The sequence below is a fragment of the Lipophrys pholis genome (assembly GCF_963383615.2).
Source record: "Lipophrys pholis genome assembly, chromosome: 12".
In the NCBI taxonomy this organism is placed as follows: Eukaryota; Metazoa; Chordata; class Actinopteri; order Blenniiformes; family Blenniidae; genus Lipophrys; species Lipophrys pholis.
In genome coordinates this window covers 21,499,092-21,520,387 of record NC_137641.1, presented here as the reverse complement: position 1 = coordinate 21,520,387, position 21,296 = coordinate 21,499,092, and the positions used below count along the sequence as shown (strand labels likewise).

At 42.0% G+C, this 21,296-nt stretch overlaps 1 protein-coding gene across 2 annotated transcripts in view; it reads left to right on the top strand.

The window, feature by feature from the left end:
• unc5cb (unc-5 netrin receptor Cb) overlaps window positions 1–21,296 on the top strand; it is a 119,203-nt gene that overhangs the window by 42,397 nt on the left and 55,510 nt on the right. For both annotated transcript variants that reach the window (XM_080477357.1, XM_080477356.1), the window contains exon 2: window positions 20,097–20,327. In XM_080477357.1, the coding sequence (XP_080333483.1) occupies window positions 20,097–20,327 (231 nt within the window). The remainder of the gene's footprint in view (window positions 1–20,096; window positions 20,328–21,296) is intronic.

Below are 21,296 nucleotides of genomic sequence, written 5' to 3'. Positions count from 1 at the left end.
CAAAGAGTGTGTGTGTGTGTGTGTGTGTGTGTGTGTGTGTGTGTGTGTGTGTGTGTGTGTGTGTGTGTGTGTGTGTGTGTGCGTGCGTGCGTGCGTGACGAGGGGGTGTGATGACCTCGAACGTCCACCAGGTGGAAGCAGACGTCGGCGGGTCAATGCGGTGACTGTGACGACCACTAGGGCGTGCGGCGGCGCGCAGAGGGAGAGCGCAATGACTTGATGTGTCCACCCGGTGGATGTCAAGAGGGATTGCGATGACCCACGCGACCACTAGGGGCGTTTGACTCGCTCTTTCTGGGGACGCGGCGGTTGCTTAGCGGCCAGATAAACAAGACGTCCGTCGAGCGCGCGTGTGCGAGGGCGGTCTCGGAGCGAGTTAGTCTACCGAGGGCGTAACGAACGGGCGGTTCCGTTGGCCCGGTTCTGAGTTCTAAGCGGAGGTCGGGACCGGCAGTTAGGGCTCTTGTGATCAGGGTAGATCTGCCCTGCAGCAGCTGACATGCAGGTGTTACATGCAGTGAATGGAGAAAGGGGGCGCATATCTGCGGGTTAGTGAAAGAGAGGGAGAGATGAGAGAGGATGAAGACAAGAGAAAGACAGAGAATTCTGCGCGGCTCGGTTCTGAACCCTGGTTCCTCCACACAGAGTTCCCAGTGGGCCTGGAGCTCACTCGGACCTCTGGTTCTGAGGTGGAAAACCAGAGTTCTGGACTTAGTGCGCGTGAATGCGCATACACAAACAACATGAGATGCTGCTGCCTTCTGAGCGGCACCTGGAAACACATTGCATTTTCAACAGAACATCATTCTAACTATTCTCTGCCCAGACAAAAGCTCTCACCCTCCTTGGTTCTGGACAGCACCGTCCGTGGTGCTGTTGGTTCTGGGAGGCGGTGGTAACTGGTTGTTACCGGGTCTTAATTTCAGCGTCCTGAAATTCAGAGGCCTGGCTCCAGCTGCAGGAGTGCAACTGAGAGGATGATCTTGGGAGGAGACGATGGCTCTGGTCTCCAGAATCTCCCAAAAACAGGAAAAATAGAGGAAAATAGAAGATGTAGTCCAAACTGGGTTCTGCTCGTCCAGCTGGCTGGCGTTGGTGGTTCTTCTGTTCTTTTGCTCTCTTTACCATCCTGAGGAGGGAAAGCCATGTCTTTCCCTCGGTGGTCGGTTGAGAAGCCGAGAGCTTTGATAGAAAATGAGTCTCACCAACTTGGGTTTGGACCCCTGTGGTGTGTTCGGGTCGGATTCAAGCATCCTCATTGGCCACTTCCGGGGTCTGGCTCGCTCCCCTGCTGTTTTATGGCCTATCCATTGTGGCTGGTGTTTTCCTTTCGGGGGAAAAACCTCTGGAGGAGTTCATGGAGCTCTGGCCCCAACATAAGGCATGGATCCATAACTTGTCAGAAGATGTTCAAACCTATTCGGATTAACTATGCTGGTAACTGAACGATTTTTAGGACTAGTCATTCAGTAGTGCATATGAGTGGTGTCAAACTCTGGTCCTGCAGGGCTGTATGCTTGTCCTGCGTGTTTTAGAATCTCCCTGCTTCTATACACTAATCTAATGATTATGATTAAAGCCCAAGAGACCAAGTTTGAGCACCCGTGGACTATATTTTAGTCTTGATCCTCATTTGACCATCACACTCAACTGGTTAAAAATGATCATTGCTATAACTGTACATTTCTGTTGCATATGTTTCTTTGTGTGCATGTCATCATATTTACAGGCATCACATGTGATTCAGTCGCTGGAACTTCACAGTGTAGTGAGTTTTTGTTCTTTTGTGTGACTACTGACTAATATGATATGACACTTGGTCATAGCTGTCGGGATAAAAAAAACCTTTCATGTTTTAAATTCAGTTTAGGGATTACATGCTCTTTAATCGGATGAGAAATATCTCCTCACCCATGATATGTCAAACCATTTCAAAACTAATTAGATGAACTCAAAAACTCACTGTCATCATACTAAAAATGACATAAAAAAAATGAAACAGTGATGTTGTACATGATGAGGTGTCATGTCAATACTTACACCTTCTGACAAATGAAACCAATGAGAATTATTTTAGAAAACATGTTTAGCTGTGTTTGAGCTAGTTTTGAATGTCAAGTGCGCAGCATGTAGCTCGCACAGGTTTGAAAAAAAAACAAACCAAAAAAAAACCCAGCTCTCTGATCTATTAAGTCTCAGTATGATCTGGAAACAGTGGTGGTCATTCCTTTAACACAACCGCAGGGATAATTGTATTTTTTTTTTTTTTTTTTTTTAGGAAAGCCTGCTTTGGAAGATTTTCAAACATTTTTAAAGGTTCATCTCTGAATGTGTACTCTTTGATCTGTCAGCCTGATTTCCTTGAGCAGTTTCTCCCTGCATATTGTGCGCCTGCATTCGTCTGAGCTATTGAATGCACGCATTTGGGTGGACCTGCAATCGCTTTATGTGTGTGTGTTGGTGTGTGTGTGTGTGTAATCTCGTGTCTGAAGGCCATGTGTGTAGGAGTAGAGCAGTCACATCAAGGACTCACCATAGACTGATACCCCAGGGTGTTGCATCAGACACAGAGCGATCTAATATGATTGTCATGTCTGATTTAACCTCTGAGTTTTGCCAGTTTTTTTTTTTTTTTTCCTCAAGAAAACCACATGATATGAATGTCTAATATGCAGTAGCAATACTTCTAAAACTACTTGCATTTTGAAATGGTACTTTTTGTCATGTTTATCTCCTCTCTTCGTGTCTCCCTATTTCGGTTTCCTTTTCTGGTTTGCTAGTGAGAATTCTTTGTCAGCCGCGTTTTAAACACCTGCTTTGAAAAACAGAGATCAGTCGCGTGGAAAAGCCCAACAGAAGCCTTCAAGGGCTGCGGATCACAGGCAAAGTCAAATATTTGGGTATGGAGCGTCTGGGAGGTGCACTGAAGAGATCCCCCCCCCCCCAAAAAAAACACACACACATACACACACACACCAGATGAGGTTTTCTGCAGCTGTCAGAAGGCATCTTTGGGTTTTGGAGGATGAGTCCTGGCAGGTGACAGTGTGAGATACATAACCCAAAGATGATGAGTGATTAGTCTGTCTCTTTTAGGCCAAGTGGATCATCATTATTGTTGCAATGGTAAAAATCTGTGAATTTTGATCCGTGATGATATTCCCCTGGTGTGTGAGTGTGTAGTCTCACTAAAGCTTTTCCTTCCTTTTCTGACAGTGCCACAGAGATGACAAAGGCATCTGAAATGCAATTTAAGAAAATTGAAAGATGAAGAAACACTCATAGGGAACGTGTCATGAAAGAATTGGGATAGGTAGTTTGTCGATTACCTCACACATACTCACTCTAATAACATTAGTCAGTGGAGGTCCAGGTTAAATAGAAAACTGCCTCTAATGCTCCTTGACCATACGAGTGCTGGTGGAAATTAAGATTGCTGTTAGTGGAAGACCTTTTATTGTGGATGTTCTGCTGTTGTGACTTTGGAAGCAAGCAGCACAAAGATTAAGAAGACTAATTACACCAACTAGATACATGTGAGGTGTCTTTACTGTTACTTAATCTAGGATGGTGCAGGACCAGTTTGTAGAATAGAAGAGTTTATAATGCCCACCTGAGGGCATGGTAGTAGATTTTTTCTTCCTAAAATGTTGAAAGTAGAGAGGAGAAGTAATTTCCATTAGGAAACTATAGTGCAGTCGCCCTGAGTGTTGACAATTTACAGTGCAGGTGGGAGATGCAAAAGTTATAAACTGAAAGTGACACTTTAGAGCAATAACAAGGGTATCTTAAGTTTAAAGCACTATTTTATCCAAAAAGGTGATTTCTATAGTGGTGAAGTTTATGGCGCCTTATTGATTGGACAAGGCAAAGTGGCAACTATAAGAGTTTATTGTTGGGAAGAAATTTAAGTCTTGCACATAATCGCGAATTTTAGGTGTTTTGAAAGGGCATTTCTGACTTGAATAGATGCAATGCACTATGAGGTCTTATTGTTGATCTGACCCTCATTTATGCTTCATAAATCTCACTGAAGTCCTCGACACAGAAATTATTTACACCGAATAAAAATTGCATTCAAACATTATTCATTGGCACAATATCCAAGTTTCCAACAGGCTAAAAGGGTTACATCTTAATTTACATAATCACTTTGTCTCTCTCTCTCTTTTTTTCTTGAGACCTCCCTGAACTTGACAAGACTGAGATCCTGCCAAAAGAGCACTTTGGGGATGTTTTAGAAAAAGCTGCAGAGAGATGCTGGGAACAGAACATTAGACCAGTGAGGAAAAACAGCGAATGTGTCCATTTAGTGCACATTAGTTTATGTTAAATGCTGACGAATGAAAGATATGGGATACAACAGTCTCTACCACTACTCCCATAGAGATGTCTAATTTCAGCTGCTTGTATCTGCAGTGAGGTTTTGAACAAAACCAGAATAATTGGCTGTTTCTTTATGTCAGTTGCCTACTGTCACCCTTCGAAGTTAGTATTTTAGATATCTGCCACTGGGGAGTGTCAAAGAGATGAATACAGTCGAGATGAAAAGAGGCAGTCTCCACTTTTCAGACTGTGGAGCTATCGCTATCTGTGGCTATTTATCTACATATTCCTGTGGCTGACAGGGAATGTGGCTGAGCTCGGCTCTGGCTGAGCTCCGTCCTTGGAAGTGGGTGAAGAGCGGACGGGCTGGGAGTCAGACAGATGCCCTCAGCTTACCACAGATCATTAATGCATGAGGGAGATGGAGATGGGCAGTATCCTGTTCCACTGGAGAAAAGGTCACAGCCAGTGTAGACTGCAGAGGAAAGACAACAGGGAGTTGAGTGTACAAGAAGATGAGATGGAAGACAAGGCGGTTATTACCTGGAATATAAAGGGAAAAAAATGGCTGTTCATATATATATATATATATATATATATGTGTGTGTGTGTGTACATTTACCTTTTGATATGACTTGTATAAAATGAAAAAAATAAATCAATTCAGTGACTGCAGATTGGCCCTTCGCTCAAGTATTCAACCTCAAACCCTTCACTTTTGGAGGTATTATCCCATTTATGCAAAGTGTGCAGAAACACGATGCTTTGAGTAGTTCCTTTCAACTCTAAATATGAAAGTGGATCTTGATGGTGAAGCATGCTGAAAGGTGATCCCAAGAGAAAATGGCATAAACGCCCAGGGAGTTTGTACTTGAGAGTGCTCTTAAATGGCATAACAATGGAGGCATGATTTCCCCATATAGAATTCTTGCATGTTTTTTCAAGCTGAAATACCCCCAAGACAGCAGATGTCATGCACAATTGAAATGTTTTCAGTAATGTCCCAATATTAATATGATAATTCATGTTCGACATAAAAAAAATTTCCAATGCAAATTTTTTCAAGCAACTTTATATGTGATGACAAAATGACCACAGATTCAGTCTTGCAAATGTGAACATTGATCTCGAGATCTAGCTCAGGCCAGGACATCTGATTTTTCCAAAATGCAATGAGACAACATTTATTTTATCTATTTGTAAATCTTCAGGCTGGCATGTCTTCATGGTGTCACTTATTTTGTCAGACTTGACAAAACTCCCCTGCGGTGCCACAGAAGACAAACAGTGGCAATAGTTCACACTTGCCATAATATTGATTGCTACTTTAATGCTGAAATAATGCAATCACTTTCAAGACACATTGCGAGCGAGCCTTCAGCTCTGCCTCTCCAGCCCATGCTCGCTGGAAGAGTGACAGTGATGAACCATTTTGTGATTGCAAACAGTTCCACACAATACACACAATATCCATTATTAAATTTTTCCCATTTCCCCCTTCTCATTTAATTTTGCAGAGATGAGCTTTTTAAGCCAATGGTACAAATCCGTCTTCTGAGTGTGCACATTCCATATGAGATGCTGGAATCCGCTCTGTTGAAGCGTGGCTGTGTAAATGCCTGTTGTGGCTGGGAGGTCGACGTGTTGTGGCTGTCTCTGCCTTTCTCTTTCCCCAGCCAGCCCCTGCATGACCACGGGGGGCCATAGCTTGCTTTCTTAGGCTTGATGGCAGAGGTAAAGTGTGGGGGAGTGCACACGGACAAGGAATGATGGGAGGGGGGGGTGCATATTGGCTCCTCATTGCCCCTCGATTATATGTGGTTGACCTATTTCAGTAGTGAGCAGCCAAGAGCTGGGAGGGGCACAGGGCAAAATCACAGGCTGACAGTTCCCTGGTGAGTGGAGCTGGGGGTGTGATTGCCTAATGGAGTAACCCCCTGCAATCCCATAAAACAAACACAAATCTAGATCTGCCCTCCTTCTAACCAAGTGTCTTTTCCTTTTAACACATCCATTAATGGGTGTGATGTCTGTGCAATTTAGTGTACATGCACTGGTGCTGGACAGCTGTGAACCATAGTGCTGGACTGCAAGTACATATGGGAGCCTTGTGGCTGTGTTTGTATTTTGCAAACAGTCGCTTGTGGTACAAACATTGTACCAATATTGTTGTTAAAGTGAGTGAAGTGCAAACACGAGTCATGATTTAAGGTCGGACGTTTGGCGCATGGGTCATATTTGTTGTTTCGATTCTACTCGTTATAAAAATGTGTTTTTGGCATTACACAATAAAATCTCCATTCTCCTGAAGAACTTAAAAAAGGTAAAAGTAACAAGCCTACAAACTCAGGACAGTCTCGTAAGAAAATGCTTCTGTGTGACAGCTCGCCTGTCTTAAGTAAAGTAAAGCTTGCAATATTATGTGCTGTCAGCCCATCCTGTCCGCATGTCAGGGAGACGCCGAGGCGTTCAGAAGTGTTCAGCTTTGAAGGTGCACTCGTTATCTTGCTTCAGGTATTCAATAAACTCAGATTGAATTGGCAATTTTTTTTTTCTTTAAAGTTCCTCTCTGTAACACGCAAACTGTATTTCACCAATCTATTTGCACATAGACCCAAACATTTGCTACGAATCTTTATAAAACAATTTAATGAAATAAATAATCATTGCATCATTGACTAATGACCTAGTTTGAGATGGCCAATAAAGCATTCACTTTCTATTGCCTGAAGACAGCATTGTGTCGCCAATGTGCACGTCTGCACTTAATTTGAATACCATCATGCCCTTGATCTCACAGAGGTGTACACATAGATTTCTTTCATCAGCATTGCGGGTGTAAGTTGCAAAAATAGAAGTAGGAGCATCAATCTAAAACGGGACCCCTCAGTTTGACGCCTGGAACAGGACTTTCCTGAATAGATTTATTGCGTGCAAAACATACTCAGTCTAAATAACAATACAATCATATCATAACTTGTCCTAAGTGAAAGAAAACCCATGTTGATTACCCTCATGTTTGCAGCATTCTTGTGGCAAGACATAGTTTGGCATCAGAACAGATTTTTTTTCTTACCCGAGTGGAAAGTTATTTCCTTTCTCCACATTTCGTCTCACTTTTCACATTCGCCATTGTTTTTTTCAGACATTCTGAAACCAAGTTATAATGTCTCTTGCCACAGAAAATAAAATAATAAGAGACCGGTCAGAAGAATCTGATCTCAAGTCGTCACTCCAGATTTTTTCGAGATGCTTTCTTTCTCAATTGCGAATTGCTATCTGTCCTAGCCCGGATATAGAAATAGTCTGGATATGATGCTGTGATACCAGGTATGAACAGGGTCACAGTAGCAATACATCAGCTTATGTGTGGTTGTAAACATGATTTCATATTCCAGCTGTTTCTTTCTTTAACCACATAGAGCCAATACAATTATTGGACATTTATCAGTATCACTCCGTTACTGAAACCCCCTCCCAATACTGTACGTGATTAATATTTGGATTGTCAAGTATACATTTGATGTTTCAAATTGGGTACAGTATACTGTTTCACAGTCAATGTGAACACGATGCCCTTTCTTGTTTGTAAACACAACTATGTTGTCACTTCTTTGCAAGTCGAGATTTCAAGGGAGAGGAACTATTGTGATGGGCCTAGATAGCATTTTTAACCACTGAAACACAAATACCAAGACTCATACACAATGTTTACATGCACATAACCTGATTTTCCTTAACATATTCATCTGTTTTTTTTAATTTATTTGAATCCAGGTCATTAATGCCAAGGACAAAAATCCACACTGTAAAAACCATGAATATAATGTAGCCTGTACACAATAGAACCATGTGCTGAACTCAGCTTGCTGTAATTTCCCTAGAATGCTTACAAAGCTCTTTTCATTGGAGGCATAAGCTCAGCAAGCATCCTGGCTACCCTTGAATAAGCATGCAGCAAGGTAGAGTAGTGGTATGAACATACAAGAGAAACCCCTCTAAACCACAAAAAACATTGTGAGGGAGCCAAACAAGTTGCAATTTCTGCTGCGGTCCAGTGCAATCATCTTCACGGTGTGGCTCCAGCGTGGAGAAGATATATGGCAAAAATATGGAGAATTGCATAGCAATGGAAATTTATTTAAATGCACCTAGGCTATGTGAAAGAACAAGTATGTCGCAGTTGCAAGGGTGCAAGCCCAATGAGATGAATGTTTACGATTGTGGATGTGGGCTGAATATCAAGTGTTTTCAGAAATGCAGATATGACGAGGAGCTGCATTAATTATTGTTTTAATTCAGGGGGAAATGTCTGCAACTAACTCTGCTCAGCCCACTGAATGTGTGCAAGTTTATACAATGCATATTCCCTACATGCTATTTCCATAGAAACACAAAGAAATGGAAATGAGATGAAGCGACCGCACCTGTTAAAATGAAAGTAAATGTAACAAGCTCAGTTTTCATATTATGAGATGACAATCACAACTACAAAGAACAAAATCATTATGTCTTTTGGAATACAATAAAAACACATTAGTTGGGCATCCACACTAAAAGAGCATCTGATTTGATAGTGACAGCTGCCAGAATGTGTCGAGCAGTCTGTTGAGAAACGTTCTCATTAGTGATCAGCTGGTCAGGCTTCTTTTGACAAAAAAAAGGCCTGTTAGAAGTTGTAGTAACACCACTGTGTCTGGTTTCATCTGTTTTTGCTGCTGTGACTTTCTCCAGTGAGGTTTATCAACAGAATGCCTGTCATTTTTCTTTTTTTGTCCCATGTAATGCTCTCCACACTGTAAGTAAAGAATTAGCATGTTGTACAAGAGCGAGCTTGTGTAACGGTATTAAGATTTTAATGCATTACAGCCACATCTAACACATGAGCTGTTGGGCTGAAAGCAGCATAATAAATTGCTGGAAAAGCGGATAGAGTTTGTGTTCTGTGTGTATTTGTGTGTCCGCAACAACACGGGCATACGTGTGTACATGTCATAGCCCTCAGGGCTAGATATAGAGTCATGTCTATTAGCTGGCTATAGCGGCCAGGGTCTTGTTTTTATTATCCGCATCATATCGGTGGTGTGTGTGTGCCCTTTAATATATCACCTCCTGCTACCCCTCCAGTGATCCTGGGGCTAAGATTTATGATTCTGCATTATATCTGCCATGTCACATTAATTCAGCCATCACACACGCACCCACATATCTCATCCACACACACGCAGGCACACACACACGGCTACGCCATCAAAACCTGCATTAACGCATAGACCCATATCTGGTGTAATAGAGAGAATGGCAAATCCTGATCTCCCTGTCTTCCATTAGCATCAAGGTCTTTAGTAGATGGTTGCAGGTCCCTTTTCTAAGCTGAGGACTTGGTCTGGGAACACCTGAGAGGGTGAACACCAAGAATGTCTTAATGGTAAAAAAAGAAAAAGAAAAAAAAGAAGAACTTTTTCACGTATCGTATGGCTTTAAATGGTTTCTTATCATTCACTTTGACTGATGAGATGGTGAGAATGAGATATAGGAGGGGGATGTGTGTGTGTGTGTGTGTGTGTGTGTGTGTGTGTGTGTGTGTGTGTGTGTGTGTGTGTGTGTGTGTGTGTGTGTGTGTGTGTGTGTGTGTGTGTGTGTGTGTGTGTGTGTGTGTGTGTGTGTGTGTGTGTGTGTGTGTGTGTGTCGGGGGAATAAGGAGGCAGCCACATCCAGTGACAGACATGGAGAATAGACGGCGCTCTCGGGACTGTGTCTCACACATTGTGACATACTTCCAGTCTGTAATGTCCTTCAGATGAAGTGCTGCCAGATATTTTTTATTTTTTTGTGTGTGTGTGGAGCGTTGGACATGTGAGCCCTCCAGGATATATGTGCGAGGTGGGCATGTGTGAAGTGTTTGTACATCTGCGGGGGTGATGCCTACGCCTCTGCATAATGTCATTTTTGTCTTGAGAACATATCATGAAGAAAATAATGGGATGATTGCCTTTTCTTGTTTTCATATTATCCCCCTACATGGATCATCGTCTGTTCAACCATGCATTTGTGTTGATGTGTTGATGTCTTCTCTAACCTTGTTTTGGTTAGAGAAGTGTGTTTCTGCCAGCTCTGGCATCTCTCGATCATCAAGTCAAGGAAATGTAGTCACGACCTAAACTATAGCATAATTATCATATCTTTGTCCGGGGAGCGCCTGCCTTGTCAAATGAATGTATTTACAATTGAAATATGTCCCTCACATATGGAGAGTGAGGCTCATTTCAGCAACTTCAAACTCACACCACAAACATGCTTTGCTTCAGTTATGGGATGACTTTGTGCTGTTTCTGCTGGACTAGGTTTTTATACAGTATAAACCCCTGAAACCATTCGAAATGTTACTTCTGGTTCACCACGAGACCTTTGTGTCTAAATATATTCATTCATTCATTCATTTTCTTCCGCTTATCCGTTTCCGGGTCGCGGGGGTGACAGTCTGAGCACTGTCACCCAGATCACAATGCACCGATTAAGAACCTTCCTGCAGGTGGTGAGCCCACGGTAATGTCTAAATATAATTAGTTATATTTCATTAAGAATACATTTAGTTCTAAAATGTGGGTTTTGTTACACATAAGATTGAGTTTTCTTCAGTGGCGGTTTATGCGGTGTCTCTGCACATAGTCATGTTGATATTTACAGCACAGAAATGTGTGTGTGTGTGTGTGTGTGTGTATGCACATACAGTAGGTTCGTACACATATCTGCACTCATTAATCCTTTTAAGACAAAGTCTTTGAATACCTGTATACTGTTTGGGATTCCTGCTACTGTATTTACTGTATATGTTATACCAACAGCTGTTTTTTTTTGTTTTTTGACTAACTTGTATGGTAAATGGATTTTAGTTATATAGCACTTCTCCACCACTTGAGGGGTCCCCAAAGCACTTTACATTGTGAATCACATTCATCCATTCACACACGCATTCACACACCAATGGAAGCGACTGCCATGCAAGGTGCCGAATTCATCCATTGGAAGGAACAGCCAATTCTTTCACCAAATAATAAAAGAGACGGAAGCTGAAATGTTTACACACTTCTTTGTCTTCACAGTAACTTCTTTTGACTCTGTCTTGTCGATACGGTCATGTAGCTCATGGTGATCATAGTTAATGAGATGACCCCATGTTTCTATTGTCATCTTTCTGTATTTTTTGTATTCCGGTCTTTTGGCCTCTTGTCAGTGGCAGAACAGGGCTGCCCGCTGCTATGGACCAATTAGCCAAAGTCAAGGCAATGCATCAAGCTATTGGGCACAGTGAGGGGTCAGAAAGTACAACACATCTCCTCTGACAAGCACGGCTTCGCTCCATGGACCACTGGTCAGTGTGGGGTAGGGCGACGGCAATGTCTGGCTTTGGGCACCCAGTAGTGTGACGGGTGACAAGTGAATGGGCATGCCAGTTTGTGCTGAAAGGACCAGTCGTTATGACAGCAAGTGAAGCCATGCAAGTGTCTTATATATGCAATGGCTGCTTTAAAAATGGTATTAAAGTGCTTGTGCATCAGTGAATGCATGCAGCGTGATTGTGGGTGGGTGCGGAGGCACAGAAGCATGACACATATTTATATTGACACCTGTCATTGAGGACATGAAGCATAAAGACAGAAAATACCAGACCTGCATGAAGTTAATTGGGGTTTTTAATGTACTGTCTCCATTTGGGGCCCCGCTGTTCCTCTATGGAAGGTTGCAGGCTGGACACCCCACTCGGTCCAGGGACCCGTCTCCTCCCTTTTCTCTCCTGTGGACTCTGCTCAGAGAGCGATGTATGAGCCGTACCGCAGCGCACCGTAAATTAGTCCCGGGTGGTGACATGGTGCTTGCTGGGTAATTTGGACAATGGGGCGTTTGACAGCTCAGCCATCACAGCTACAACGCCCCAGGGAGCCACTTCTCCTCCTGAGCTTTTCTCTGTCTCCTTGCGCTCGCCTCCCTCGGTGCTGATGGACCGACTCCCTAAGTAGCAGCATCATTCTCCAATCAACCACCAAAATGACTTTTCATCCTTGAGCAAACGGGGGAGTAAGGGGAAAGGAGAAGATGGGGATGTACTGTCAAATGTTTGAAAATCATAACTGTTAGAAAGCGAGCAGAAATGCATATTTGAAAGCAACAGGCGCACCGTTGGGAGACTACAATCCGAAGAAAATAAACCTGCTGTAAATTCATGAAACCCCCAAAACAAGGATCAGAACATAAAATATTTTTATGGGTCATTAAAAAGTGTTCTGTTAATGGCCACTTAAAGATATAAAACAAGTACACAAGCCAATACATTTTCTCACTGCATAAAAGACTAAATTAGAGAAACATAAAACTGCTAAATGCTTTTCATAATTGCTACTAATAAATACTTGTTGGTGTATGAAAGTGATTTATCCATTGGTTTACTGAGAATAAATAGTCCATACTGGAATGTATCCAAAAATTAAGCTTTTTTGAATAAACACTTAATTTTTCTCCTGCTTTTTCATTGCATTTTTTGGGGGGATGATACACTTGTACTTTCCAGAAGAAATCCAACACTTCATCGTGTCATCTCTCGTAGATCTCAGCCAGATGAGCAGATTTCAGCTCTAATATCGCACTATTTTTCCATTTTCCAAGTTTCACTCACACATTCTATTATCACCTAAGTCACTGTCATTGTGGTAATTATCTTAATAGGGGTTTAAGAAAATACATTCTCCTATTTATTTATAATTAGGAGTTAATAAGCCTCACTGTCATTATATGAAAATTTTAAATTTTATTTTGCAGCATCTCTTGTAGCAGCTACAATATCACAATCGCAGAAGAATATATTGAAATGTTAAATCATTATTACATATATGAGTGAGCGTTTTTTCTCTAAGTGATTTGAAATCTGCCATTCTTTTTGAAGAACATTGAACTTTGCAAGAGGAGCAAACCTTGCAGCATTCGATTTAAAAAAATGTTTTCAGGAGCCTGTATCATATATCTGATGTATTTAAACAGGAACAACGGGTAAACATGGAAATGATGAACCTTCATCATCCTGATGCTTTGACCTTGCCTTATTTTGGCACTCTGATATGACTGGACAGGCTGTAACCAAGGCCTAGCATGACCCTGGCAACCACCAGCTGCCTCCTGCCAGACTCCGGCCACACCGAACCCAGTGAAGGTCAGCGATAAGGATCAGAGAGAACATGTAAACAACCCCAGTGAGAAAGCCATGACGGGTTGGGCAAAGTCAGAAAGACAGAAACCGGGCTGGCTTCGGAAATTGATCATAGAATTTAATCAGTGCTCATATTTGCATATTGTTTTTATCCAGACTTTCCCCCTTTTCTTTTGCTTCTTGGCAACTTGCTGAGATCACAAGGAGAAAAGTAACGGGGGGAATGGGAAGCATGCTACTGTTTATAGTGTAAATGTACATTTCCTTGCTAATCTGTGCGTGCTTATCTCCAGGTCTGCAGTACTGCAGTCAATTCCTTTTTGGCTGCTCATTTGCATCTCTCCACAATGAGCCAAATACATCTTGAGAAATTAGTTTTCCCTGTCAAACCACATACTCTAGTGAAGCTAAAAGACTTTATTGGCCCTTTTTGTTATCCTTCATTTTAGGTTTTTGTGGCCTTAAATGTACATGAGCTTTTTCTGGAGCCTCTTGATGTTTTTCCTTTTTTTGGGGGGGGATAATATGACCATTTGCTGCAGACTAATTGAAGTTAATGTTTCCGCTACCTCACTTTTAGAAAATCTCTGTTTGTTTTTCTTAACATCTCCTTTTGTGCTCCTTTTTGTGACGGAGGGATTTCTAAGAGTTGAAATATGAGTGTGTTTAGCACGCCCCAGCAGAGAGGCTCAGATAGGACAGGCCCAGGGAGAGGTCACTGGCCCCGAACAGTAATCAATAAATACCTGCTGCAGCCAAGCATTTGACGGGGCCCTGCAGACAGCGTGTGTAGACACATCAGTGTATATAAAGCACTCAGCTGGAAAGAGACATTAGAATAGAAGGGAGTCTGCACTCCTTTTTCCCATGCTCAGGGAGCTTCCAAAGGATTTTGCTTTTAAAACAACAGTCATACGTATTGATTTAAGCCAGTGGCATCAATGGGCCTTTACTTAATCCAATACTAACAAGTATTGACTGAGAAAGTCGTTACCATAGATTTATGTTCACTCAATATAATGGGTAGGTGTGCTTAAAGCATATTTATAGGTGGGCCTGATTGACGGTCTATTTATCCTGCTTCAATTGACTTGACAGCTGGGTGCTTTATTATTCTGCTTGACCACTCACATGCAAACCGCCTCCTGTCCTTCGCCATAGTGGCATATCAAAACACTGCCCAGTAAAACTCCCTGTGGTCCAGCTATCTGGCCAACCATTTACCAATCTTCTTCTCTATCTGTAGCCGGATTGTATATATGAACGATGGGGAAAGAAAAGCGTGAGGGAGAAGGCGAGAGCGAGAGGAATGAGGAGAGGGCAAAGAGGACGAATAGGAATAAAACAGGAATGAAGAGCGAGACGATTTATACCAGTGTTCAGCCTTGTTCATGCTTGACTCGGCCCTGATGGAAAGGAAACATTGGTCCCACTGATACAGTTCTTTCCTTGGACAATAAATCTGCTTGAGTACAGATAAACTAGAGACAGCTTATCTTGGAAAGTGATGTCAGAACCCAGCATTCAAAAGCTGTTATCAGTGGCATTCACATACAATATATGATACAGGAAATACAATCTCACAAATATTCAGCATAGGTACCCATTCCAGGAAGACGATACTATTTATACCTATAGCGGGCAGGCAGTAAATAATAGGTCACGTATTGGTATCACATGTCGTCTTGCCACTATTAAAGTGTATAACGATTAACAGACAGATTTTAATGGTTAAGCCTGTTGCATATAGGTTTTTACTGCACCTTCAGTGATACACACACATCAGTAAACCTCACTGAAAAGAAACCCTTCGATGTTTCTGACACATTAAACATCACAGTGTTCAACATGACACGTCCACAGGTGTGTTCTGAGTCATCAACAATTATGGAGTGATAACACTGAAATCAAAGAGAGTATCTTTTTGGTGTCAGCATTTAAAAACTGATAAAGCATTTTTGTCTGTATAATTTATGTTTCAAGTGACAAAAAAGCAGCGAAGGCCCAAAAAGTTGTCATCACAGTCTGGATAGTCACTCGTTGTCTAATATACAGAGAATTCCTTGTCTTGAATTTTTCCACTGTTCTCGCCACAACAGACTTCATTCAACTGTCTAAAGCAAGATTCTGAAACTTGCGGCTCTATGTGTGGCTCCTCAGCCCCTCTGTGGTGGCTCCATGAAACGTTCACAAAATTCAATCTAAAATAAGATCGAATTTCTATTTTCTTTGTGCACAGGACTCGCTTTCAAAATGAGTCTCATCTGTCATCTAAAAAGGGATTTTAAAAAGTTTGGTAAAACGTGTCAAATCATTAAAAGTGGCTTTTGTGAGTAAAACTGTTAAAATAGCTGAAACTGGATAAAATAGTGAAAACCACCTGATAAGGTAAAAGGGATCTAACAGCCAAAATGGCTAAAAATGGCTAGAAACCACTTGAAAGGGGGAAAAAAAAGTCATAATATCCACCATAATTTCTGTAGCGGCTAAGTAAATTTACTAAAAAGACAAAAAATCTCTAAAACAAAGAATCAGCTTAAAATGTGTGAAGAAACTGCATGGATGCAACTTAAGTCATAGGTTTTGTATGTGTTGCAAAACTATACATTGAAATAAAACGGCTCCTGTAATGATTAAGGTTGCAGACTCGTGTCTAAATGTCGATCATCAAGTAATACAAGACTGTTGATTGTGTGCTGAGCAGTAAAACTGCTCCTGAAAACTTTTCAAATATAAATGATGGCTGGAGTATTCTTCATACGGCGAGTTACTGCTCAGTTCTAGTGGAAACTTGTGTTGTAAGCCGGCCATTATGTTCCTGTTATGTCTGAGACTCAGAGAAGTGATGGTCACCCAGACAACTTCGGAGACAAACACCGTCACTTCAAACTTGTAGCTGAAATGAGGAGCTAAGGAAAGTTTGTCTAATTGGACAGGTCATTCTGGGTTTGCCACATTGCAAACAGACTGACGTTGTGGAGGGATCACCGTCTAACCTCGTGTGTTTGATTTGAATTTCTCTGTGCGTTGTGCCTCTGGTGTGGGTGTTTTCACAGGTTCTCTATCTATTAGTATATGGATTTATGTAACATGTCTTTATTTTTTCTCAGGACATGCCTCTTTCTGCGCGTTTTGTTTCAAAAACTTGGTTTATGTGTTTTCTCAAGGACGTTGTTTTAATATGTGCCTGTGTTAATAGCCTGGTTTGACTTTAATTCGCTCATGTCTAAATTGTAATCATCACTTAATATTACTCCACTCCCACAGCTTTTGGAGAAGGCTCAAGCCAAAGAGGAGCCGTTTGCCAAGACCCTCTCTTACCTCGCCTCACTCCTACGAACTGAGCTCGGAATAATTTGAATATCTCTCCATTCTTTAAATTGCTTTGTTATACTCGATAAGCTCACTGACAATGGGTGATTGAAAAGTCGATCCATCCAATAACCTTATTTTGAGGGCTTATTTTGCTACTCATTTATCTTCCCAACTTTCTGAAGCTGGTATGTGGAAGTGATAGAAAATTCAACTAATATTCAATTTGAGTCTTAAAATATTCACTCATAAGACTTACAATATAAATTAGGAAAACTCACCCCAATTACACAGCAAAATACAATTTGAATAAAAGTGCTGCAAGGACATATTTCATTAAATTTTAAACACTCAATATGCAGGCAATTTAGAAATTTTCTGATTAAAATCAAGCTACAGAATTATAAATGCTTGGAAAAATACATACTGCATATCAAACAAATGAAGGCATGCCATATTAATGTTCTTGTTAAAAAGGGAAATGCCACTACAAAAGAGAGACGAATTTCATAATGCATATTTGATCTGTGGAGGTTTGGCAATATGTTCTGCACTTGTTCAGAATTAGGCTTTTGTTTATACAGTCTGTAGCTGTGAGGATTCACAAAGATTGCATCAACATGGCAATAAGTAAGCTATTTCATTGTGAACTGTCTTCTTGTTGCATACAAATGGTGGCATTGGGAGGGAGAGCCACAAAAAAAAAAAAGTAGTGTTTCTCTTTTGAGCTTCTTGTTGCTCTCAGTATTCTGTTCACCAGGGAGCAAAGAGGGAGGTGCTGAGTGTTGGGTGTGTGTGTGTGTGTGTGTGTGTGTGTGTGTGTGTGTGTGTGTGTGTGTGTGTGTGTGTGTGTGTGTGTGTGTGTGTGTGTGTGTGTGTGTGTGTGTGTGTGTGTGTGTGTGTGTGTGTGTGTGTGTGTGTGTGTGTGTGTGTGTGGAGGGAAAGCAGCATGATTGGTAAGAGTCAGGGTCTTTTCATTTTGTCATGTGGTTTTTCTTTTTTCATTTCTGGGCTGATTTTTCACTGGAGGGCTAGTTTCATTCACTTGAATTTATTATTTCTTGCACTGAGGAAGTTGATGAATTCGAATATCTGAGCGAGTTTATGTGTGCCTCTGTGCACATTAATGCTTGTGCGAGTGTGTGTGTATGTGTGTGAGAGCAGATGAGACACGCGTCTCCCTGTGTGTAAGGGAGCCATGCTTTCATGGCTGTTTCAGATCTCTCTGCCTCACAGTTCGACAGAGCGACTGAGCCAGGAGGGAGAGAGAGAGAGAGAGAGTGAAAGATGGAGAGAGAGAGAGAGAGAGAGAGATGGAGAGAGAGATGGAGAGATAATGGGAATGGAGGGTGAAAGAAGGCTAACACAATCTTTAATGAGTTTCCTTGGCTCTCTTTGCCTGTTTCTGGGTCAGGGTCCCCTGGCTGAGGATGTGGGTGGACTGAGGACTATGGAGCAGAAAAGAACAGACTAAGCCAAGGTCTGCTGAGATAGACTTCTCCATCAGAGTCATCACCTACATAAATAGGAAATTGAGGAAAGGCTCGAGAATCTCACAAAGTTGTTTCTTGTTTAGACTGCAACTGATGAAAGTTGGTCAAAACAGCAATTGGTCAGGTTCCAACATTTTACTGCTCCCACACAAACTGTAAGGGAGGCGGCGTTTCTGAGAAGGTCAGAGGTCACTGAAAGCTTTTACTGCCTCCACAGAATTAGCATTGGATTATGAGAAATGAGAAAGAGAGAAACAAATTGAAATTTAATTTTCTTCCGAACAACAATCGAGCACTCACGAACGTACCACAAAAGCATTCGTCACCATCGTGATAACAGCACACGCACACAGACCTGCACTCCTGTTGTGGTGATGAAGGCTTTGGTCATTTTCTGATTGGCTCATCCGGCTCTTTCATTTCCCAGCAATCGGCTTCAATCTGTGGCAGGTATGGAGCAAGAGATAACATTAGAGAGACATCGCTGGGAGATATCTGCTCAGCCGAGACATTATTTAGTGCTCCCAAAGCATCTCGGAGGCAACCTCTGTCAGACAACAAGGCTCCAGTGTGTCCACGCAGGACAGAGACGTAAGCAGAGAGAAGGACATGGAAGTATTACTGATGGGCTGATAAACTCTTCTGTTATCGGAGCAGTCTGCCTGCCTGTTTCTGTCTTCTTGTGCTACGTTTCTCCTCGTCTGCTCAACTCTATTTCGATGTCTCAATCTATGTCTGTCTGTCTGAGTTACCCTTACTGTCTCTCTGTACTTTGCCCCCCCCCCCCCCCCCCCCCCCCCCCCATCACCTTCTGTTTCCCCACTGTATCTCTGTCTCTATTACTCTGCCTTCTTTCTTTCACACTTGTGAATAATTGATGTCTACCGGTTCGATGGTAAGAATAGAACAGTTCTGGAGGTGACAAATGGGGTGGCGAATAGGCTTCATCCCCCTTTCTTCAAAGAGTTAGAAAGTTAGCTGTGCTCGCTTGTGGGCGTGCGGGCCCACATATTTGTGCCAATGCGAGCATTTGTTCATGTTTGTGTGCGCGCGTACACATGCAGTTGTGTGTATGTGATTTAAGACAGTGAGATGAAAGAGAGTTGTAATTACAGGGAAGCGTATCTGTCTACTGCAGAAGTATCCAAGGAATGGCACAAACTGGGCCAAAAGCCTGAGGTCATTAGATGTGCTGCGTGCGTGTGCGTGCGTGTGTGTGTGTTTATAGGAGAGCTGGTTTGTGTGTATATGTGAGAAAGAGTGACGAAGAGAAAGAGAGTGCACAAGAGAAAATGGGAGACACGGCCAGATCAGCTTATAACTTCAGTTCCTCAGAGTCAACCTCTGAACTCTGCTTCTCATTATTGGCTGTGCCTAGCTCATTTCTCAGCAGTAGCTGACTGTGGTTAGAACAGGCAAAGGCCAGTTTCTGTAAATCCATGCAGCCTTATTGCCTGAGAGGAATCCCAGAATTTCCTGCTCTCCAAAATACTCTTGTGTAAACATTCCAAAATATCAAATGATAGGGATTTCGCTGTGTGCTCTGCGAATGGATAATCCCATGCAACGACTGTGGTTATAATACTGTCCCATTGTCTCTTGTCTGTTTTTTCCTTCTCCAACCCATCCTTTTTCTTTTTTCTTTTTTTTCCTCTGGCTTTTTCTGCCTCTGTTCTCAATTACTCCCTCTCTTTATCTTTCCTTTCGACTGTTTTTCTGTCTCTCCCTCCTTTCTTGCCATCTTCCGGCCGTTTCTGTCTCTATAGTTGACGATGACTTCATCGGTCTCGGTGAGTTGCCGGAAACCTTCCCTTCGGACCCTCCGGAGCCACTGCCTGTGTTTCTGATGGAGCCAGAGGAGGCCTACATAGTCAAGAACAAGCCAGTCAACCTTTATTGCAAAGCCACACCTGCAACCCAGATCTACTTCAAGTGCAACAGCGAATGGGTTCACCAGAAGGAACACACCGTGGAGGAGAGGGTGGATGAAAACTCTGGTAAGTACAGCTACACGCACACACACAATGTTCTTTAAATGAAGTCCACTATTTATATTTTTGTTATTATTGGAGACAATAAAACATGCGTCCATCCTTTACACTTCTTCACCCAGTTTCATCCAGCCGGAGTGAATTGCAGCTGACTATGTGACTAAAGGCATGATTATCTAAAATATGCTTAAAAACTGATCACGAATGCACTATATTATCTTTTGAATACTTTCCAGCTACCAGTGCTTCAGGGTACATGTAACTTTTGTAGTTCAGATTTTTTAATCAGAAAACAAAGATCAGTTTACATTTTAGCCTCAGCCCTTTCAGAACCGGTAATACTTTATTGTATTATGAGATGGTTCCTTGAGACAAATCTACTCTGGTCTCACTGAAACTAGTTTGACATTTGATAACACCGTGTAACCTTCGGTCTTTGGTGCATACATTGCAGATTATGTCAACCATTCCTCATGATAGTAAATAATATGTTCAGCCAAAATCAGCAGTTAAAGCAGAGGAAGTCTAAATCCCTGGACCTGATCAAAGCAGGAATAATTACTCAGCATCATGTGACCACTACAGAGGCAGGTGTGGCTGGTCATCCACATAGCTCGTGTTATTGCGGTTCAGGGGCCACAGACAGACCAATGTCATCTCATTCAAACCGAACTAGTAAATTGAAAACATGGTAAGTTATAAACAGAGACACTTCCAAATGCTTGAACCACAAGAACATTATGAAGATACAGAAATACAACAAGACTTGGCTTTCCGTTCCGTTTCGCTACCATGATGAAACATTCTAATGTGCTGCAGTTTTTGCCTCAGATTAAAATGGACAGTGTGGCTTTTATGCTTGCTGCTTTGGTAGCAATAAAGAAACTGTTGTGTTGTTTGATGTCTGCTACTCTCACTAAAACAGTGTCGGTAAATACATTACAGTTACTTCTACTGAACAACTGAAGATATTGT